Source organism: Manacus vitellinus, unplaced genomic scaffold, assembly GCF_001715985.3.
Source record: "Manacus vitellinus isolate BGI_N305 unplaced genomic scaffold, ASM171598v3 scaffold_24_pilon, whole genome shotgun sequence".
In the NCBI taxonomy this organism is placed as follows: Eukaryota; Metazoa; Chordata; class Aves; order Passeriformes; family Pipridae; genus Manacus; species Manacus vitellinus.
In genome coordinates this window covers 9863135-9887186 of record NW_021939798.1, presented here as the reverse complement: position 1 = coordinate 9887186, position 24052 = coordinate 9863135, and the positions used below count along the sequence as shown (strand labels likewise).

The window sequence follows — 24052 nt, the reverse complement described above, 5'->3', positions numbered from 1 at the left end:
GTGGGCTGATGGATGCTCATTTTAATGATGGAAGGTTTTTATTTTTTAGCACTTATTTTTGACCAATGAAAGCTATGTCTGCAGGGATATGTGGGGGTTTTTGTGCCTTAAAGGGCTTTTTTGTTCTTTTATAGCCTCAAGCTGCCTCCCTAGGATCCACAAATACTGTGTGTCTCCTCTTGCACCCTTGAGGGATGTTTAAAATTGCAATTCTTCAGCCCTCAGGAGGGCTTTAGTCTGCTGGATGAGGATGGCTCTATTTCATTCACCGTTGTGCTCGTTTTTCTTCAGTCCTGAGAAAGTTTTTTTTTTTTTTTTTTTTTTGAAAATTCATTTCGGTGAGTTGATTTAATCCATGAACCCCCAGGAAGGTTTTATAGCTTTTAATATTAAGCTGCCACACTGGCCTTTGTTTATTCAGGTTGGTGGCTAACATATGAGGTTTTAGAGTTCTGCCATCAATCATCTTTGGTGTCAGCAGGGACAAGGGAAAGCTGAAGCTGCCACACGTAGCTCATGTGTGCTCAGTCACACGATAAATTAGGAAAAAAAGAAGAGACAAATATTCACACCATTATACAAAGTGATGCCAAAAGCAGGGCAGTTGAAATTTCACAGACTCCCAGTTCATGAAGTTGGGCATTGACCAATCTCAAAGACATAAAAGTGGGGTTTGATGCCCAGAAGAGAAATATCCAAACCTGAGCTTTCCAAACCAAGCAGTCAGGCCTGGCCCAATGCTGATCAAGAGAATCACAGAATTTTTTAGGCTGGAAAAAGCCTTTAGTCCAACCATTAACCCAACACTGCCAAGGGCACCACTAAACCATGTCCCTGAGCACCACATCTACAAACATCTTAAATCCCTCCAGGGATGGTGGCAGCCACTTCCTCGGGTACTAGTGCAAGATGACTTTCAATTTTACCACTTCAGGAGCTCTTCAGGTGGCACAGTTTGGTTTTTCAGCCACTCATCATCTCTAAAAGCCTCAGAGGGATGTTTGTGGGGCTGGGTTGGAAGCAGTGGGAGCACCGAGGAGGAACAAACCCCACTGACGCTTTGCTGGGTTCCAGTCACTCCCCTTCCTTTTGGAAAGAAACAACTCAAGCACAACCAGGAGAAACACAGCATCTTCAAGATGACCAGATGCATTTTAGCCCGTGTGCTGAAAACAGCCTGCAAAGCAGAGGATATTCCAGGTCTCTTCCACGCTCTCCACCAGATCCTACTGAGGTTCCCAACAGCCAGATCTTCCCTCCTTACACCCAAGAGGTCTGTGATGCTGAGTTCACCCAGAACACACTGGCCCTGCTGCAAAATATCTGTCTCATTAAAAAAAAAAAAATAAATCAAAAAATTCAAAAGCCCCAAATAATGGAGTCTTCTCCAGATTTCCCAGCTGTAAATGACTTTATCTGAACCAGAGGAGCATAAGGAAACTGCAAAAGAAACTTTGAAGCAAACAGTGCCAAAGCAAATGAAGGCACCACAGAAGAGTTGTTCAAGTTCCTTTAAAAAAAAATAAATCTTGTCTTGAAGGGCATGAACACATTGTGTTTATGTCAGATAAGAATCAAAAGGCAGTTCAATTAACTAGGGTGCTGTGGGTTTTTCAGTTATCTTGATTTCTGCCTGTTTGTAATATTTATGAAGGATAATAATTCCACATGTGCCAGGAAATACTAGGATAGTGACCAAAAGGCATAATTAGGATCATTTAATTGTTATCAAATTTTCTCCACGTTTCAGGGTGAGTAAGATGAGAAAAGTAATTTCCTGTCTCTCTCAAGTCCCTTCCTGCATTATTTAAACAATTGCATGTTATAATGCTGTTTAAAAGAGAAAACTCCTTAAAAAGGTTATGCATCTGTTCTGCAACACACATGAACAAAGACATGAAAGATCTGCTGTAATAAATCTGAAAACAGGTTAGGGTACCAAAAAGGTAAAAATAACTCCTTCAGCCTTAGGCAAATCATTTAATCTCAGAATAAAGTCTCCTCCTTCTAAATGAAGGTAATGATAATAATGATATTGTGCACAGATCAGCTTCATTCAGGTGCTGTGAACACTGCTGAAGGAGTTTTCTGAAAGCACTTTGAAAAGGGCACATGAAGGACACATCACTACAAATGCCATCCCAACTAAAAAAAAAAAAACAACACCCTAATCAAGAACAGCACCAAAACAAACAAACAGAAAACCCGAAAATGCAAAGAATGATTAATCACTGCTCGTTTGTATCCTCCCTAATTGCAGGGACTCCTCCTTTGCTTCTCAGCACTCCTGAAGTCTAAGTGAGCACAGCTCCACTTCCACAAAACCTCTGGGGGTCCAGATGTGCCCCTTCCTCCCTCAGCCAGCCTGGGACACTCTGGGCAGTGTCTATAACCCAGGAACCAAACCAACCAAAACTGGCAATTTCCTTAAATTTCAGAGCTCTCCGGTTTCTGCTGCAAGAGAAAATTTAACCAGAGCTTGAAATCCGCTGAAAACAATTTTTCCTAACGAGGGATCCAATGATGTATCAATTGTTTCAGTGAAGATCAAGGCCTGAATATTTGTCTTTTCAGAAAATAATCCAGCACGAATATCTGCTGCTTTTCAGGCCACATCCTCTCTCCTTTCAGGCAGTGGGAACTTCGGCTCTTGCTGTGCCACGGACACTGAAATATGGCTCCTCCAGATTTAGAGGAATAGAATGCAATTTGATACAAATGTTCTCAAGTTCTTAAGCAAAGTAATGAACGCCATAAATCCCATGAATTTGGCTCAGCTGAAAACAGTAACCGAGCGAGATCAGCTGAGCAAAGTCATTTTGTCAAGTGAACACCATGTTGTTCTCCACTGAGGAAATACTGCTGGAGCACCTCCCCTGTCCTGACAGTTTCAATAAAACATAAATTGGTGGCATAGACATCCTCTTTGTTTGTCTGTCTTGAGCTAGTAAAGCATCTGAGAGTCCAAAACATTTTTGCCTTGCTGTTTTACTAACCCAGGGGACCTCCAGCCCTGCCGAGCTCCGAGCTCCAAGTCCTTTTTTTTTTCTTTCCCCCCAACCTGCATCCAAGTGGCCTCATTACTTCAGTGGCTTGTATTTCGATATCTTTCTTTTCTTAACCAAGATCTCCCACCTGGAAAATCCTCTGTTTGTAGTTAAGCAATCTGAGTCCATATAATTCATAGCTGCAAAGGAAGGGAAGGCAGGCAAAGCTTTTGGAAAAAAAACCCCACCAGTGGGCTGCATATGGCAAGAACAGGATTCTTGGGATTAGGCGAGTTGGAGAGGAATAAAAGCTTTCACTGTCAACACCATGGAACAACCAGGAATGTTGTGGCTAGAAAATTCACGCTGTTCTCTCAACCTCCCCCTCTCCAGGGCTCTGCTATTGTTCCAGCTGGGATTTGGAGGATCCTGGACTTATTTTCTTCTCCTTCCAGATGATTCATTGCCGATGCCATCTTTGTTCCCTGAGCATTATTTCCCTCAGCTCTTGTCAATGCTCTTCATTTATAGGTCCAAGAGGTTGGCGTTGCAGCAGGAGGGTTGTCCCCTCCATGGGGTGATGGTGACGGGGGGGGACACACCACTGACACCCCCTGACTGGGAGTAACCAAACCCAAACCAGCCCAGCTGCTCCCCAGTGCTGCTGGGCCAAAGCTGAAAACACAGAATCACAGAATATTCCGAGTTGGAAGGGACCCACAGGGATCATCCTGTCCAACACACGGGGTTGATTTCTGGCACTATCAGGGTAGTTCGGTCTGAAATAAAGCAACTCTGACACCAGCGCTGGAACACATTTATGCATTTCAGTTTTACATTCCAGCACGTGTTACCTTCCACAGAATCCCTCCCATCCAGGGTGGGAAGGTTCCAGTGTGTGGTACAGGAGGTGCTGAGTGCTCACCAACACCAGCGAGAGCTCCCAAAGCTCAGCAGCAGCAGGATCAGGCTTGAGATCTTCACACTGACTGTGTGAACAAGAAAATCTTTGCAGATAATCATCAGAAGCTCCTTTTACGATCACCATGTCCAAGAACCAAAAATCCAGTCAGCCTCTCAACGGGAAAACCAGCTGCCAGGTTTGCAGAGGGTTGGGAAGAACCTGCCCAGCTTTGGGCAGGGCAGGAGACGCCAGGGCTGCGCTGCCCGGACGGACTTCTGAGGGATGGCATTGGGGGTGATCAAACTGACAACAAAGTACTACTTCAGAATTTAAATGAAGGTAAAGATCAGCATAAAGTTGGTCTTTTCCAGTCTTTTTCTGCTCCATCCAAGCCCCTCATCACTTAGAAAAAGAGAGTGGGACAGTTCACTAATTGAACAGGCACCGCTGGGAGCCCACTCTGGAGATAAGGTGTCTCTGCTCTGCTCTTCTGTCATCTGCTGGCTCCTCCATCCATTCCCATTTCTCCTTTTTTTTGGATTCCCTTCTTTAAGTACCAGCCTCTCTGTCCCTTGTAGTCCTGCTTTAACTGCTTCTGAAAGAACAAACTCCCCTTAATTGATAATATGCAAGCAAACCACAGACGCTCTCAAATGAGGTGCTGCTCTCTTAAAAGAAAGATCTTTTTCTCATTCACTATTATTTAAGACGAAGAGCAAGAAAACTGACATTTTAAAACGCTCTCTAATTCCTCCACACTGGCATATGTTTCTATTCTCTTTTGGTAACAATTCTCTTTTTCCTTTTAACTCGTCGTTCTGTACTTTCTGTTTGCTGCCTTTCTCCAGCTGGCCACCTCATTCCAATAATTCATTCTCTTCTCTAAAGTAGGTGTATATTTGTGTATTTTCCAGTTGTGCCTGATTACCAAAGCTAACATTTGATCACTGACTTCCACACGTACATCATCATCATCGACGCTTTTCCCTTTGACAGTTGCACAGTTGGTGAGAGCCTTCTCTCCCGCAGTTCCTGCCATATGGAGCTCCTGGGAACTTTCAACTCCATTGATTTCCAGCTCCTTTCAAATCCCACCTGCAAAGCTGTTTTTCTGTGCTCAAATCTCAGCTTCTATCTCCTTCTGCTAATCTGAAACTTCTCACTGTACAGAAACATTTCCTATGTTCATTTTAATTCTCTTTCCTTTCATAGGCAGCCATTAAAGAAATATAAAATGTGCCAAATGCAAAATTATGATTTATTCTAACAATCCCAGTCTTAATTAAAAAACTGGGGGCCACCTTTGCATCAAAGTGATTAATGAATTTATCAGGGGAATTGTGTATATGGTGAACACAAACCAATGTAAAAAGTGGTAGAATTGGGCTCCAAATAATGTCTGTGGTCATTTTATTGTACCTAAATCCATGTCCTACCCCTGGAAGTGTTCAAGGCCAAGTAAAATATGCTTGGAGAAATCTGGTCTAGTGGAAGGTGTCTCTGTCCATGGCAAGGGACTGGAACTGGGTGTTCTTTAAGATCCCTTCCAAACCATTCTATGAAGTCAACATTGCCATACACCTATAGAGGCACCTATATCCATGAAAGGTCTCTTACAGAGATACAACCAGGATCAGCCTGATTCTTCCCCATCAGCCTCCATTGGGGAGGAGTGAAACAAAGGCTGCCTCCATCCTCCTCACCTGCAGCTGGACACAAAGCCAACTGGGACTTTTAAATACATAACCTAGAGCTTATTTGCCTGATTTTGGGTGACTGAGAAAGACAACACTTTGAGAAAGTCTGGAAATTCAAGGCAGGGGCCCCAGATTGTCATCTGATGGCATGTAAAACATTTTGATACCTTTAAAAATCATAGAATTACAGGATGTTTTGGGTTGGAAGTGACCTTAAAGATCATCTCATTCCAATCCTTCTGCCACAGGCAGGGACACCTTCCACTAGGTAATGTCTCTGAAAAGAAATATGGAGCAAAAGCCCTAAACTAATGGGATAATAGTACTCAAGTGTTCCAGCCATCAGATTAAGAACTACTTGGGACTCACACCGTGCACATCAGTGTATGTTGCTCATTTGTGTCTCACTGATTCCTTGCTCACAGCTCCCCAAATCCTCTGGCAAGCAGCTCTGTTCCCAGCAAGGAGAAGGTGTGGCAAACCTTAGAAGTTCTCTGTGCTACACAGCAACTAAAATTTCAGAAGGATGCATCACAGCATTCGTCTGAGAACAAATATATTTAGTTGGCATGGAAACAGTAAGTTGGGCTGAGTGTGGTAAATATCCAGCAGTCATGAAAAATCAAGCAAGTCAGGATAATAAACATTAAAAATGAACACTGGCTGAATGCTTTTGAATCATGGCTCTTTTACAATTATCACTCCTGTTTTCATTTGAACATGAGTGAAATCCACTTAAACTAAGCTGTTCCATTTTATGCCAAATACTTCTACAACATCCTCATTCAGATAACTCCTTTCTCCCTTTCTTATAATCTATTTGAGGAAAAAGAAATTAAAGGGCTGGAAATCCCCATTGCTATTCTCCTTCGTTTCCTCAGCAATATTAATGAATTGAACATAATTGATTTTCTGTCTGAGAGAATCTCTCTCCTTTAAGACTATTTTGAGTTGACTGCTTGAAGGAGTATGGTTTGAGTATCTATAATGTTGCTACTTCAGTTTTTTGCAAACACAAAGAACTTTTCCCCCTCTATTATCCCCAAACTTACATCATACCCAATCCACCCCGATAGCTAAAACATTAGAACAAGGAATGAAAGAATAGGGGTTTTTTTCTGAGAAAATTCTTGCTTGTACTTCTCAAAAGAGAAATTCTTGCAGCTTTTCAGTAAACTGAGTTGGGGTTATTATCCTTCCAAAAAAGGGAATTTGAAGTTAAATTAGGTATGTTAAAGAAATCTAGGGAGTAAAGCAAAAAGATCACCACCATGAATTTTCATACAGGCCCCAATTCAGCAAAATTTGTTGCACATGCCTAAATTCCTGAATTCATTAAGGACATGCTTAAGCTCTCAGTGATGTGTGTCATTTTTAATTACACACTCACAGTATGTAAAGTCTCCTGTAAGAACAACTGAGATTTTTTTAACTGTGACTGACAAATGCACAAAGCCATTTGACTTAAGAGAAACATTTTTAGCAGGATGAAAGATATTTCTGACAGAATTAGATCCAGACATGTATCAGGGACAACCAAGGGATACGCTCACCCCAAGAGGACATGATAAGGAACACAACCTAAATGGGATCACTTGACAGAAAGCTGATATCCAGAGCTATGTAGGACTGAGATATAAGAAACTTCCAGGATGCTTTTAAAGGAAATGGTTTGGACACACCCAAATTTCCTAGAAACCTTCCCAGACTGTTTTAACTGTCTTGGGACTATAAATTTAAAAAAAAAAAAAAAAAAGTGAGTTATACTTCATTTGCTGCCAGTTTGCCACTTTCCACAAATACAATTATATGTCTCAAAAAGGTGAACATCTAAATTTTGAAGGAAACATCCAACAGTTTGACATGGGGAAAGATGATGCAGCTCTGAGACTGCAATCCTAAAGTGCAGCATTACTGAACACACGGATCATTGTCCTGGAACACCAGGACAGAGACAGGACAACCTTTATGGAAAAGATAAAATTATTTAGGCTACTCAAAGCGGGAGAAATCCCCAGCACTTTTGACAAACGTGACTGGAACTCATCGTACAGAGAACCACTGGTGAGACAACACGGACACAACGTGATTGCACCTACTCACACTGAAAGGGGACAGGAAAAATAAAGAGGAGAAAACACAAGTTCAGCCAAGAACATGAAGTATGGGAGTGGAAAAGCTCCATAAAAACAGCTGCTGCTCTCCAACTGCAGCGCCACACTCGGCTCTGCACAGACAGAGCCCAACACATTTTCCCCCCTTTATTTATGGGATAGTTTGTCTCTGTCTCTCTGGATAATTATAATAATGAAAGGTTAAGTCTGTGTGATCACCAGAGGGTCACTGTAACAAAGAGTTAAAGCTCTGCAGCTCTGTCAGTCACTCTCGGAGACTGAAGAGTTATAAGGACATTGCACTGAAAAAACAGCCAACATGGAGCACCAAGATACCACCCAACAAGCCATAACGAGAAACAGCTTTTTATTTTTAATTAAAAGCACAACAAGATGTTTTTTCATGTCTCATTCATTTGTTTGTTGTTGTTATAGAATCAAAACACAAGATTTTTCCTTTTAATGAAAAACAGAAGCTGTTTAACCCTCTCTCCTCCTTATTTATAGACATGTAAAAGCTCGGGAAAGTGGCTTTTGTAACAGTGCCAGCACAAATGTCCATGTTTTATGCAGTTCTGATTCAGGCAATCTTTGGTAAAAGCAGAAAACAAGTTACTGCCTTGAATATTTCAACTCCCTGACCGGCTGATGAGTCGTTAACTACTGTTAACACTTGATGAACATGTTTACAGGTGCCCTGGCCAAACATAATCACTGGAAAAGTGTCAGAGCCCTCGTTTTTGCATTTTTCCTCTGGAGAGATAAGCAGAACTAATGAATTAACCAGTCATGGAGAAGACACACTAACAACTTTCAAAATGTTTGTCTACAAAACAGACCAAAGCCACCTAAACAACACCATCCTCAGTGGCTCCAGCTCTTCAGAAAGTCCCAATGGATGAATGGCAGAGCCCAGATCACTGATGAACTTGGACATGAGTGTTACCAAACTCTGCCAACACAACCTTGCAGGAAAAGCTCAGAGATGGACAGTAAACTGTAATTTAAATAACATTTCTGTTCTATCATACTGGGGGAAAACATGTTACTGGCTGAGCTCGTCCTTCATTAATTTAGTGTGGACAGGATAGTTCTGTAGGTTGGTTTGGAGCAGATGCTGAGGAAGAGAAAACCCTGAAGGCAGAAAGGGGGGACCACCCTGTGGATCTGCATGTCAGGCCTTCTACCTCTGTATTTCACAAGTCATTTTTTTGGTTTCTTCTTCTGGATCCTCTCTCAAAATGGGTCAGAAAACACCAAAGAAAAACATAAAAAATGGAGAGATTTGGAAGAGGATGTTTCTCATGTGCAGCCAATACTCTTCTCTGGGAAGGACAAGCATGTCTTAAAGAGCTAATTGTCCTCCTCCTTTTCCAGGAGACTCTGAAGCCAAAATGCAAGGCTTGTAGGCCAACTCACTCACTACACCAAATTCCTCATCAGCTAAAGATGAACTTGGCCCAACATCTGGATTTGGGAGGCAGAGGGGAAAGAGAATGGAACAGTTAATTACTGACACTCCGGAAATATGTGAATGTGAAAGAGGATTCCCATGTGCAAGTAGGACAGCAACAACCATGGAAAAAATATATGAAATTAATGACCATTAATCTTCTACAACCACCTCACCTTATTATTCCTGCAGGTATGGAGTTAGAAATGCTTTATATATAGGATATAAGCTATTGATACTGTTGACTCAGCACCAAATAAAGTTCTCAAATGCTGAAAAACCTGATTTGTATTAGAAATCTAAAGTCCTGCCTGATTCAGACATTCATCACCTGTATACTTGCCTGACTATTTCAATTTAATCTGGTTTGAATGCAGATCATTGACCCTCTGTTCCAAAACTAGTCTGTAAACAACATACACTATTTTGCTCAAAGCACACTAAATCTCTGATTCCACTGAAAGTGTCCAGAAAAATTTCAGCACTATTAATCATATGAAATTGTTTACAGACAACATGTTAGGACAATGAATACAGAAGATCAGGAATAAAGATTATTTTTAGCTCAGATACCCATCCAATTATAATTCTCTTCATACAAACCATTAAACAACAGGTTTGAATAGTCTCAGAAACCTCTATTAAAACAGTACAGCCAGCTGAAAATAGCCAGTACAAAATAAATGCATCATTTAGCAGCCAGAAAAGCCGAAATACCAACTTGCAACAGAGAGCAGGAGATAAGCATTTGCCTGAAGGGTTCAGACAGTTTAATTCTCTTTTATTACCAACAAAACAGAAAAGAAAGCTGGCTGAAAAATCTGCAGGGAAATATGTGCTTTTTTTTTTTTTTTTTGCTCTGAAGGAAGGTATTATCTAAAACCACGGGGCCTCCTTGCCCAAGGGAAGGGGATGGGGAGGGGGCAGCACCCAGTACCTGCTCCTGGGCCTTCAGCTCGTGGCGCTGCAGGTTCCTCTCGGCCGCGTACACCTGACTGCGGTAACTCTCCAGCTCGTCCTGCAAGGCCTGCAACGACAGCAAGGGATGCAAAACACACCCTGAGAAACACGGGATGGCAGGAAAACTCACAGGTCACGTCATTGCACCAGCTGATCAATAAGGTGGTGCACGGTGAGGGTGAGTTCCCAGCGGGACTCGGGAGGTGACAGAGTCACTCTGGCCACTCACTGAGTCGATCTGCACAGGTAGGATCATTGAGTGAACAGCAGTTATGTCTTAATAGTTCTACTTTATTATAATCTGCAAGTATTCATACTAAAAATGTAATAAATACCCTCAATGATTGGGAGATAAAAGGAAGCACTGCAATTGCAACCACGGCATTTGCGAATGTCTCAGAGTTTTGCCGTCGTCTTGTTCAACCCAGGGACAGTTTTGCAGTGTACCAATAATTTTGCCTTTAAGCCAGAAGAATAATCCTCTCTCTGGAAAACAATGCCTGGAATTTGCAGAGAAAATGTATTCCATATTCCTGAAATGGGATGCTGGCCGAGACGAGGGGCTCCCCTCCCGCCCCGCAGTCAAGTCTAGCATCTGATCTACAAATGAGTATAAATGGCAGTGAATAAAAGGAACATTATGATCATGTCACTTTACCACAACTATCCAATCTTTATTTAGTTCAGAAGTAATCACTTCTAAACCAAGCCCATAAAATGCATGGACAAATTTATTTTGTCATTATTGTTCTTCTTATATATTTATTTTTATTACAGCAGTCACTCGGGGCCTTGATCTTTTTGTTATATGCTTAACAAAGGAACAGCGTGCCCCAAGGAACTGATAGTCTATGTTATTTCTAACAGATACACACCAAACAAACAATACAAAGTTTCAAAGATTTTTTTTTTTTTTTGAAAGTTTCCTACTCATTGTTGGATGTTTGAATACACGCTTAACATTTACTTACACATTTACTGAAAGCTTAGTGATGTTGTCAGCTTGAATAAAGGCATTGTTAACTGCAAGTGCTGACTCGAGGCAAAGTGCACAATGTGGAGGGGGGATTGACACCAACACAGAGGCGGCTGCAGCCTCAGAAAGGGAGTATTTTGAGTTATCTTTTGTATGGCAGGAAATGGGGGCATTGATACCCATCAGCTGGGAGAGGCAGGGCTGGACCTGGGAAGGGGCTTGTGCTGGAGATATGCCACTGAGGGAGCCTCCAGTGCTGCTTTTTAAAAAGCTGAGCTGCACCCTTGAATTACAGAATCACAGAATCATTAAGGCTGGAAAAAAACCTCCAAAATCATCAAGCCCAACCTTTGACCAATCCCACCATGCCCACTAAGCCATATCCCAAAATGCCACATCTGATCATTTTTTGAACACATCCAGGGCTGGGGACTCCACCACTTCCCTGGGCAGCCCCTTCCAATGCTTGACCACTCTTCCAGTGAAGAAATTTTTCCTAATATCTAACCTGACCCTCCCCTGGTGCCCCTGCCTCTCCCTTGAGAGGACACACCAACGAGCCCACGGACTCAGGGTACTTTGCAGAACACACCACATGGTTGATGTTTGCTTCCTCCGAGTAGAACACCCCTGAATAACTCAAGATCATTAAAAGTACTCGTGGGGCAAAGATTTAACAGAAAAAAAGCCTTGCTCTTTTCCACAGCACCGAAATACTGTCCTCTCCAATAATTTACAGGATAGAATTGCTATTGAGATAAGAGGACGAGTTATGATAGATCTTGCACGCTGTTTTGAAGTGATGCCAGACATCAACTTTAAAGTCTTATAGCTGTAAGACTATTACATGTTCTGATGCCAAAAATTGTAACCAGACCCAAGCATGAACTTCAAATCTGCCCAGGGACTTTTATGCTATCACAGCTTCTGAGCAGTGCTGAAATCCAGGCTTTGAATGTACAACCCGTGTTCAATACTCAACAAGTCTTGCAGTACCAGGAATTTGCATCAACATAACAAAATATATGTGGGAATTATGTGGGAATTGCAGGCTTTTTGTTTTCTTTTTGTACATCTGATCTCGTGAGGTAAAACACAAACAAGCACACTCTGATTTAAAAACTAAAATGAGCAGGTCACGCAACGTAGAAATGCAATAAGGAGAGGGCTCATTCCATGTATCAGAAATATCACCAAAACCCCAATTAATCTGACAAAAGTGCTGCCATAAGCCCAAAGTGTCCAGACATAACCAGTCCAGGATGACCCTCAGGAACATTCCTGGAGCATGTTTTGGATAAACTACAAAGTACGACCCATCTTCTCCTGCTATTTCAGGATCAGCTTTTAAAAGCGAAAAATAAGGAGGGAGAAAACCTTGCCCCACATCAGTCATCCTTCCCTTGTGCTCAAGAGCAAGTTTGACTCTTTCACAGGACTCTGAAGTCAGTCAAGAGATGGGATGTGTATGTCCAAATGTATGTGTTTACTTACAAACATAAGCTGTGCCTGAGAACAGATTTATGTCACACCCAGCACACAGATCTGCAAGTCCTGAGCACAAAACAGGATCTCAGATTGTTCCTGCTCAAAGACAGCAACCACATGGTGGCAAAGAGAACTGGTGCCCTGCTCTTTCCTCCCTTCATTTCTCCCTTTTTACTTTTCTTCTTTACAACAAACATGTTCTTCAGAGGATAAAATGAGCAGTTCCTTTATAAATCTGAGGGTTTGCAACGCATCTGCAAGTGATTTCATTTGGGAAATTCAGATAACACAGACTTTGTTAGGCTCACCTACCCGAGATGGTGTTTGCCAGCATGGAGCACACGTGTTTTATTTCATTATGAGGGCAGAAAATGTCTTAAATTTAGAAATAAGGTATTTTTACTATGGCATGTAAGTGTAGCAAACTATCAAGTCTTACAGTCATCCATTCACCAGTTGTCCAGAGCAGAATATACTGTGAGCTCACAGACTTTTCCAATCACACCATAACTGCCTGTTGGCAGGTTTTGTACTGAAATGGCAAAAAAACCCCCCAACTAACTCCTCAGATCAATCACAAATACCTCTAACTAGACCCTTTTTGGCCTATTGCTGCATTGCACACATTCCATGAGTAATTAATGTTCATTTGGCTATTCCAGCTTTTCTATCAGCACAATGACAGGAAAAGTAAAACCAAAAGATCAGCATTTGATCAAGGCCGTGCCAAAAAGAAAAAGTAACATCAAAATCTCAGGGTTGCTGTAGATTTCTGTGTATGATTAAGCTCTGAGAAGAGTAATTAGAGCTAAGCAAGCTTGTTGCCCATTAATTTCCTAGGAGGAATTATGATGGATGTCACGGATAATGCACCTTTTTAGAGATCCCATTGAAAGTTGGCTCTATTGTCAAAAAGCTTCATATGCAGTGGCCAGAGCCTGAATGCTGATGGCTATTCCTGAAGGTCCCAGCACCCCCAAATCTTCTGAATCAGACAGGGAAGCTTTTGCCACGTAGAAAACTCTTAAAAACAGAAGAGAACCTACCCCAGTACATCCCAGAACATCTCTTTTGTAAAACTAACCAAAGTTTTGTTCTGTTTAGAAATGCATTTTTTTATTCTACAGCTTCAAAGTGTCACTTTTTGCCCAAAGACTAACAGAACTTATGATTAATAACTGCTGAGATGAAGAAAAACGGATTAAAAAATAAAAGTCCAGGCCAATTTTTAAGTGTCAGAGGCTTTTTTTTTTTCCCTTGAATGGAAACCAAAACTTATTTAGTTAAATTTTTCCAGGTACAGAATGAATCCCTGTCCCTCAGCTGTGCTAAGTTGACTTGCATCACTGTTACACAGTATTTTTTTTTTTCAGTTAAACGGGCTTTCAAATGCCATGTAAACATGTTTGCTGTTGAATGGCTACACCATACCTGACCTTGGAAGTGCTTTGTGTTGGCCAGAGAACAAAGAAATGAAATGTTTTGCTTTCCAGCCCAGATATCCTACACTTTGAAAAGCCCTTAAAAATGTAAATGAGATAATAAGCTCCACTGCAACAATGTGGGTGAATTACAGCTGTAGAAAGGGCACATTCATTTGATTTATTCCTAAAAATGGAAAGGATCCTAAAATAAAATCATATTGTTTTGGTCGCACGCAGCACTGAGAGGCACGAGAAGGATGGAAGAGAAGAGTCATGGCTTGGAGAACACACCACTGGAATATTACAGGCAGATTTTGGGACCTGAAGTGGAGTTTGTGGAAGAGTCCATCACAGGCACTGTGGTGCAGGAGACGTTGGGGACCAGCTGATGTGGAAGGAGAAAGGAACATCCCAAACTCCATCTCTGGGTAGGCACTTTTCCCCTCCTTTTATTCCATTCTGGGTTGGTTATCACCAGAAAAAGGTTTAATGAAGATTATTTCGCCCCCAACTCTGCTCATGGGAGGCTGGAGCCCTTTGGAGACACGTGGAGCTGGTGCATGTGGAGTTGGGAGTGGGGCTCCCAGAGGTGCTGGGATGATGCAGAGGACCAAAAGAATTCAGAGGGACACCTGGGGGAGACTGAGGCTGTGAAAAAGGGTGGTTTTTTTTTAAAAAAAACAACTTGTAAAGCATATACTTTTGACAAGGAGCCCTAGAGAGACAAAAAGGTACGATGGCAGCATGACAAAATCTCTAATCGAGGCAGGAATTAACTTTTGATGTTTGTTGCAGGGCTTAATCTAAATCAGCTAAAAGCTGGGAAGAGAAAGAGTCCTAAGAACCACAGGAACAAGTATGAACTGGGAATGTAGGAAGGATTTAGTCTCTAATATATGAAAACTGATTTGATTATCCTTTAACCACAGGATGTTTTTTTAAAAAGGGTTGGATTCCCTGAAAGGAAATTCAGTTCTGAAGAATTACATAAACAGAAATAATTACTATTTTTAATTTCTTGCTATTGATTATTACTGTGAAGATACTGTATTTACAAATAATGATGTTTTGCTTCTTTGACCTGAAATAATTTCCTACTTTGGGTGTGCTCCTGAGAGTAGACAGGACCTGATTCCTGATTCCATCACACCAATGGCAAGTCTGGGGTCACAATCATTTACCTCTCTGGTCTGAGGGTTAAATAAATAAGTGATAATTACAAAGGAAGGAAAATTTTCTAAAAACCACTAAATACCAATGTATTTTTACTTTGAAACAGAGAGTGCCAGCAGGAAAGTCGCTGCTCAACCTGATCAGATCATGCCAGATAATGGCAGAGTCTTTTTTTGATATCAATATATAATTACATATATATATATTTATATATATACCAGCAACTCCACACACATGGATGTACAAGAAAAGCCCTCAATATTTATGACCAGTGCAGAGTAAAGCTGCAACTAAAGGTAGTAAGAGTTAGCACTTTTCATCTTCAAAGAATTTTTCAAATGTTACCAAATTAATATAATTAGTTAATGAAAGATGCAGTAATAAAAGCTACCATAATTACCTACTGTAGTCTTAATTATCTCCTTACTAATGCCCACAGAAGAAGGCTTCCACTTTACATCCTCAAAACATGTGCCAAGAATAATTTTGAATACAGGCCTCTCTTTAAGTGCCTTCTAAATTCAAATTACATTCATTGATGTGTCTTCTCTCCCCGTTCATGAGAAGAAAACCTCTGGAACTTTGGAGAAAAAAAAAAAAGCCATGTGAATGTTAATAAAAATTAAAGTAAATTTAGTTCCAGGAATACATATGGAGATGCTTTAAAATGTTGTCATTAAAACACTCAATCTTCAGCACCTTTATCTCTCCTTGAAGCTGGAATTATGGGCTGTCTGGGCAAAAACTTCTCCTTTACACTAGGTGGTCTCACAATTCAGAACCAGGTACAACTCTATCCAAAGGAAGCAGGCCAAAAATCCCACCAGAATTTATCACAGAATTTTCAAAGTAATCATTATTTTTTCCTAAAATATTTTACATAAATACATTTTTTCTGGGTTTGCTACAGCCATAAACAAATTGGGCAAGTATATCCACGAAGAGCACTGATGCAATGCCACGAGTCAGAGCAAAGCAAGGGCATTTTAAAAAGTGAAATGCTGATGCTTGAGCCAAATTTTTGGTGCATCCTCAACGCTTTTTGGGTTTTCCTGGAGCGTTTGCCCACTGACACTGCTCTCCAGCAGCAAACCTCTGCACTCAAGGTCTCTCTTGTTTTTGGTGTAAAGCAAAGGAAATCTTCTGGTTTTAACCTAATACATATGTCTGCTGCTCACATATGGCAAAATTCCTTTCTGGTGGGAACTTTTTTGCTGTTGTTGCAACACACTATATATCCAAGAAGTCTCCTTTGATGTTGAACTATTGCTCCACTACTCATTATGCTACTGATTCAATATGAAAGGCCAAATTTCTGTGGTTTCTGTTAAAACAATAGCTTTGTTTTTGCAAACAAAGTTTTCCACAACCTACATGCAGGGGCCAGCATCACTGCACCAGAACAGAAAATCTCTTATTTCATACTGAAAATAGTTAGGCTGTTTAATAACACAAATTATTCTTCTGTCCTATAGGTACATTACAATTACTATTATGACTGTAGAGAGCATTTATGCTTTATTGCTCCTCAGGAACAGAAATTAAAACACCTTAAGCAATATTTGACATCTCTCCTTCCTATTTTATTCTGCTTTTCACTGACCTCCCAGCCTGTTGCCATTAGTCCAACTTCATGACCTGAGTGAAGTTGCCAACACTGGGTGGGGGAAAGGAGAAGACCTGACAGGTCCAATCTGCAGAGTGTCCTGCTGTGCAATGACAGAACAGCAAATCTGGGAATCCCTAGGTCTAATATTTAATTTTAGCCACTAAACACCGTTTCATGGACAGCAAACGTGAAATTACAACACAGAATGAAAATGCAAACGGCAATACCTTTGTAAATCTGTCCCTACAAGAGGTGGTTGCCCATTTTCTGCTGCCATTATGGAAAAAAAAGCTTTTCTTGGTCAGGGATCAGATAAAAGGCATAACTTCCAAAGGTACAGGATTCATCAACTCCCACTTGGAATAATGTGAACTCCCACATACAGGGCATGTTTGGAAGTTTGCTCACTTTGCTGACACTTCTAAACGGGAATGGAGACGTTGCAAAACCACCCAAGGTGGGGGCTTTGCACCAGTCTCTTGCTTCAGGGATTTGCCAGTAGGAGATGCCCTTGGGAAGCACAACAAATCCTTCCCTTGAGGGACTGTGGGAAGAAAGAAAAGGGTTCGGGAAGGAAAGGAATAATTTGACTCCAGGAACAAAACCAAGTCTCTCTGTCAGTAGTGAAAAAAACGTATTTAATGTAAGAGAAACATCTATACAAACATTTTCCAGTGTGGCTCTAACACAAGTTATTTCCATTTTTCACAATTTATAGGCAGTAGATGATACACTTTGGATCATCAGCATTAGCTCCTGAGCAGTCCCATAACACTTTCACATCAGACTTCATCAGGATCTGGGTGTTTTGGAGATTCCCTGAGCACTGTTAGGATTGTTAACATGACTGTTTTTTCCCTGCTTTGCTCCCATAAGATACAGATGCATTTTCTGTAAATATCTAATTGAGTTGACCGAAGTTTTATGATCATTTTTCTGCGAAGTCTTGAACCATATTAGAAAGAAGCCCCTCCCTGTGAGGGTGGGGGGAGGCCCTGGCACAGGTTGCCCAGAGAAGCTGTTGTTGCCCCATCCCTGGAAGTGTCCAAACCAGGCTGGACGGGGCTTGGAGCAACCTGGAATAGCAGAAGGTGTCCCTGCCCATGGCAGGGGGAGGAAGGAGATGATCTTTAAGGTCCTTTCCAACTCAAACCAGTCTGGGATTCTATGATTCTAAGATACTTCCCTAAAACTCTTTGATAGCACCAGCAGAGCCATTCATAGGCTTAAAATTAGGCAGGGGCCTAAGCATTTTGCTGAGCCAGGGCTTTACTGCAGGGCATTTTAAACTCAATTCTTTTGAAAGGCAAAGGAAGCCATAAGGCAGAGCAGGTCCTGCAGAGATAACAGTTCAAAGACAACAGCAGCATAAATTGCAAAGTTAGGTATTTTTTTTTTTTGCAGGGGGAGGCAAGGAAAGCAAAGTTTTTGCTTTGTTCTAGTGGCTCAGGTGATAGGAGAGGGGAGGGAGGCAAGGTTCAAAGAGCTGTAATAAACTGGCTTTCATCTGCTTTTCTCAAGGAGCCACAAAACCCAACAAGCAGTTGCCACATCCAACCATTGCTCTCTCTATGACCAGGATGTTTCGGGGTTGTCACAATGAAGACACTCAGAAAGCCTGTCAGCTCAGAAGGTTTACTCTGATATTTACCTGGAGCATTCAGTGCTTTGCTCCAGCGCTGCTTTCCCTTTTTCCAGCCTCCATGAGTGTCGTGGTCCAGAGCAGGGGCAGAGGCTGCCAAAAGGAGAAAACTGTTCCACTGTTCCCCCCTTTGCCCTCTCTGAGGTGTTGGCAGAAACACCAACGGAGCACATGCACCAGATAAAAGTGAGCCTTCTAAACCCAAAGATACCATGACATCTCTAAGCGTACACTTGTGAAGGAGAAGTTCAAAACTCCGTTTTAAACCACTTATGAGAGGATTTACCAAGATTCTGCCTAATGTTGGGCTGACGCTTTGTCAAAAACGTTTATCACGAAGCTTTTGAAGTTTCTCAGCTCTCCCCCCCCCCCACCCCGAGTTATTAAAACTTGAACTGCACAGTTTGTTATCAGCCTCGGAGCACACGCAAAATACATCAGGTATTTTTAAAGTCAACCTTTCAGTCCGATTTTGAGGCTATTATAGCAAATAGAACATTCCCAATCAGGTTAACGTCTGACAGATAGCGCCGAGCGGGCGGAACTGCTGCGCCCGATTGATCCCCGAGACAATCTTCATTTCCTAATTTGCTTTTTATTAAACACTTTGCAATCAAAGGGAGCAGCAAGGAGCCTGCCATTCTCTGAGCTGGTTTCCTGTGAAGACCTGATGTCGCCTTCAACATGTTTGAGACGACTCCTTGAATTTTTGATGCTCTGCCGCAATGACGTCTGAAACGTCACGTCAGCGCCGTGCCAGTGAAAAACTGCCACTGTGAACACAAATTAACCAGTGACACATCTGGTTTTGTTGCTTGCTGTATATTCCTAACAACGGTTCCGTGAAAACAAACATCAGGGGTTCGAGCAGAATCTCCTGCAATGATTTAGAGGAGCCACGATAAAGCAGATTTATCAATCGCTCGCTCAACAAGGCAATCTTCTCCCTGCCCAGGGCTTCATTCCCAACCAAGTTTATCACCAAACTGCCACTTTAAGTGGGTGTTCGGATACTTTACACCTGGAGCCAGCCCAGAGGTTCCAGCAGACCCCTGGTGCTCTACAAATGCCTCCTTAAAATGTATTCTTCCTCACAGAGGCACGAAGACCTGGAAATATAAACACTCCTAACAGGCTTTACAAAGCCTCTTATTTTGTTATTCTCTTTTAAAAAAGAAATATGAAAGGCTGAGGTATTTCTAATCGATAGGCTAATCTGATTCCCAGTAAGAACGAAAGAAAAACTATTTATTTTGTGTAATGAAGTGCTCAGTATTGCTGGAATCCTCCCTTTACATAAAACAACACATGTCCTCTTGCATGCAGGCACACAAAAAGAAATCTAATAATGTCTTTCTACCTTTCAAAGTAACCTTAATCAACAACATTAACTCTCAAGGCAAACCACTGCTTTTTGAACTGAACAAGAGCGAGCTTGACTCAACACACGTAAGATGTGAGAGGCAGCAAAGTAATATCTGCTAAAATTATGTCTGGAAGCCAAAAATGGGATGATTCTTGACAGGGGAGGACGCACAGTTGGAAACTTGGAAATTCTTTAATTCAAAGTCTTTAATGACCTCCAACCCAATTACATTTGCAACAAGACATGACAATGCAGTTGCTCCTATTTAAAAGTATGTGTGAAAACTGAGCATTTTTGAAGCTCGATTCTTGGTTGTTTTTTTTTTTTTAATTTTTTAATCGTGTCGAGATGAAGCTCATTTACTTAAAAAGAAAAAAAAAAGAAACAGAACGTCCTCTGCAGCTGGTCAAACAGATTACGAAACTCTAATCTCACTTGCCTGAGGAAAACCAAAACTGTTTTTTCAAGTATCTATTTTATAGAGCATTAGCTTTATACTTTTTTTAAAAGAGGCATTAACATAACTGATCAGAACATCCCAGAATGTTTCTGATCTCGTTAATCATGTGACATTATGATGGAGATTCTTGCTGTCATAATGCCAATGGTTCTAAACACTTCTAAAATCCTTTAAGTTCTTTTTTCTTTTTTTCAAAATTAGACATGGGTAAGATCTATTTCAGCTTCTTCAGAAGTTTTTCCCTTCCATTTTAGAGCTCTAGAAAACTAGTACAGAATATTTTACATAGACAGGCATATACTCACATAGCAAGGAACAATGTCAGGCTCCATGGCCTATTTAAATGTTTCTCTTAGGTTTTTATTCAATATATTTTACTCTGATTCCTGCAAAACTTGTTTCTGGGAGTACCCACCACCCTGTTTCCTTAGGTCTAATGTAACATTTATTGCTGAACTGGAATCATCAATAAAAAAATCAGAATTTGTCTAGTTTAAATTATTGTCTACACTTTCCTTAAAAAAAAACACCCAAACCTGTTTAAACATTCAAGCCCTACTTGTTGCACCTCTGAGGACCAATGTATGTTGGACAAACTTCCAGCAGGTCTGAGCCCCTCCAAGTCAGCCCTGGTAGGATCAGACTGAGGATTCCTGGGAGAGATTCCCAGAAACTGTACAGTGGGAATGTTTTGCCTTAGACCATCACGAGCGCTGAGGGTACAAGGACTTGGAGAGCAACACAAAGATCCACAGCCCAAAAAGCCCTGGAAGACTATTAAAAAAAAAGGAACAACTCCCTCAAACTGTATCTTCTGGAGAATGGGTGAGTATAATGAGGAAATGTCCCTAAATCTTCAGCCTGTTCTTCTACTCCATCCTGGGCTTCTTTTATCAGATACCACGTCCCAGAGGACAGACAGACAGACTCCACTTTGACCCATTGTGGCCATTTCTATTCTCCCTGAGTCAAAACAATTCTTGTAGTTTATCTTCTACAGGATTCTGAGGTTTTGAATGATGAATGTCAAACCTTGGTATCCACTTCAGCCATCATCCAAAATGCTCTGAACAAGAAAAATAACCCAGTTGGTGCCTTTCTGTTTCAGGAACCTGTTTCCACATCTAAAAGACAGGCAGGGTCTTTTCATTTTCCCTTTCTTTTTAAATATATGTAAACAGCTCCATATATTCTTACACGGATGACATTTTTAAAATGCAAAAGCACTAAAAAATAACAGAAAACAGACCAGGTTCTCAAGTGCCACCAGTTTCTCATTTGTGCAGCTACAAACTAGTGTTGCTCATCTGACCTAGAGAGTGCCAGGGGCAGAGCTTGTCAGCTACTTCATGCATCTCAAAAACTTTCCCTTATCACAACTGAGACATAAACTGCAGGAAAAACATTATATGGCACAGAGTGAAAAAAAAACCCTAAGAATTCTGGTATTGGTCCTCTGCTGAGACAGGTTTTGCAAACAGCAAGATGGATGGAGAAAGAACATCAGCCTCCTCACACCCACCAGGCTCAGTTAGAGACACAAATGCTGGCAAGTCAGCACACAGCAACACCAGACTTGATCTGCAAATGCACATGTCCATGCAATGGTTTTCAGACTGACACAAACATTAAGCAGAAGTGATGTGTTACTCTGGTAAGAGGAAGAAAACAGTCCACCAGGTATGAGTTGCTCCTTGGAGCTCAGAGCACAGCTGTGGTCAAAGGTGTTCCCAGAGAGACAATTAAAATCCACTGATACGATTCAAATTGTTAACAGCCTTCAGTAATTGCTGCTTTACCTTGCTGAATTACAAGTGCAAGACTGGAAGGAAAATGAATTATATTAACATTAGAAACAAAAATAAGAGGAATTTAAATATACAGCATATACAGCTTTTTTTCTGAGACCAGAGAGGGTCAATGCACAACTTCGATTTGTCCTTCCAGCTGCCTGCAGAGCTCTGGCTTGGCCCAGTGGTGCAGGTGTTTCTGCAGGTATCTAACATTTGGTAGCCTGAATTTTGATTTATACAGTTCCATTCTGCCACTCCCAGGCTTCTCAGTAAGCAAACAAACTCACTTTTCATGTTTGGTTTTCCCGTTTGTACTTTTACCCTTCCTTACACAACAAACTTGGAAGGGAGCAGAGCAGGGAGAGAGCACCTGGAGCAGCAGGTTGGACACTCCTGTGGGCTTCATCCTTCCCTGAGTGGGCACATCCTCTCCCTGGGTCTCCTCCAGGTTAGATCCTGGTGGTGGAAGGGTGGGCACAGGGTGAGAAGGGCAACAGGATTGAAAAGGCCAAGCTGGACCACGGCACCAAAGGTGGGAACTCCTGCAAGTCCCTGGGCACTCACGCAGAAAACAGAAAGGAAAATGTTACAGCACTTCAGGATTGAAGGTCTCTTCAACAATTCTAAGAGAGAGAACAACCTTCCACTGAAATGGAAGTTGTGCCCCTGAGACAGGGACGCTCAGGAGCCTGGATGGCTGGACTCAGTGATCTTGGAAGTATTTTCCAACCTTAATGATTCTGTGGGTCTATGAATTCTGGACTAGCACTGCTGCCCACTGGGTAAGTGCACAAATGCTGTGTTTTCCCAAACCACAGGATATCTGCATGAAGTTTAGGTGCTGACATGTCCTAACTAATTATTTTCCTGGAAAAGGGGCTGTTTTGTTTTTCCCTGATCTGGTTCTAGAAGAACTTGCACTCACCCCTTTTTGTTTCAGAAAATGCTCTGATTTCAGAGCATTTTCAGGACAGGATGAGTGATGCTCTCCTTCCTCCCCACACCAAGCGTTGTTCCTCTGGGATGGTGTGAATTGTAAGAGCAAACCCCAGGGCAAAACTGAGCTGGGACTTCCTGGCAGATCTCAAAAGGGAAGTGAACGGGGCACTGCATGTTTTGTCTTCTAAGGCCAACATGGACTGGTTTGAAATCCATGATCTCATGCCACGCTGGGCCAGGAAAATGGCATATTCAGGGCATAGGTTTCCAGCATAAAATACAAGTGAGGTGATCTGATGTGACTCTGTTCACCTGCCAACAGCCCTGGCAGAAAAATAAACAGGTTCTGGAGATGAGTTGCTGCTGGAGGCAAAGCAGGAACCATTAGAAGAGCTGCCCTGACCTGTGAGGAACTGGTCTTTTTGCTTTGAACTTCAGCAAATCTTAATGAATTCTTCATAATTGGCAATCCAGGGTTTTCACTGAGGATATATTTCTCTTGAGGTGCCAAATGCAGGAGACATATTCAACACCAGCAACACAAATTTTGGGTCTCCCAGGTGGTTGTCCAGGCTGGTGAAGGCAGTTCCAACACCACTGCAGATAACTCTTCGTGTTGTATTATTAAATCATATTGATTTCATTGAAGTTATTGACTTCAGGGCTGTGAAAGCTTGAACTAAAAATAAGCAGAGACAGTTTTAGTAAAAGAAGAAGATAAAAAGTGGTTGTGCTGGAGGAGTAAGGTTTTTGATGTGCTTGACTCATCCCAGCTTTACTGCTCTTCCAGTCCTCTGTTATCTGGCAGTTTTGGAGGGGATGTTGCCAAGAAGTTCATTTAAAGTCCTAAACTTTATCCTGTAGGTGACACTTATTTCAGTTTCCTGAGAATAAATTTCATAGACAGACCCCTGAAGAGGAAAACAGGTGAACTCTCTTTGCTCCATAAAACAGTCAAACTACTTGGAGAGGCCAAAGATACAAAAGTACTGATGCCTGCCCAGAAATGCTTAAGAAAAAGCTTCAGCCATGAGGTTCACAGTTTTCTTTACAAGCTTCAGCCTCAA

General features: G+C 41.6%; 1 protein-coding gene across 1 annotated transcript in view; it reads right to left on the bottom strand.

Annotated features, from left to right (window-relative positions):
• Positions 1-24052, bottom strand: part of LOC115307508 (centrosomal protein of 112 kDa-like) — an 88472-nt gene that overhangs the window by 6270 nt on the left and 58150 nt on the right. The window contains exon 5 of the mRNA XM_029960099.1: positions 10093-10182. Within this exon, the coding sequence (XP_029815959.1) occupies positions 10093-10182 (90 nt within the window). The remainder of the gene's footprint in view (positions 1-10092; positions 10183-24052) is intronic.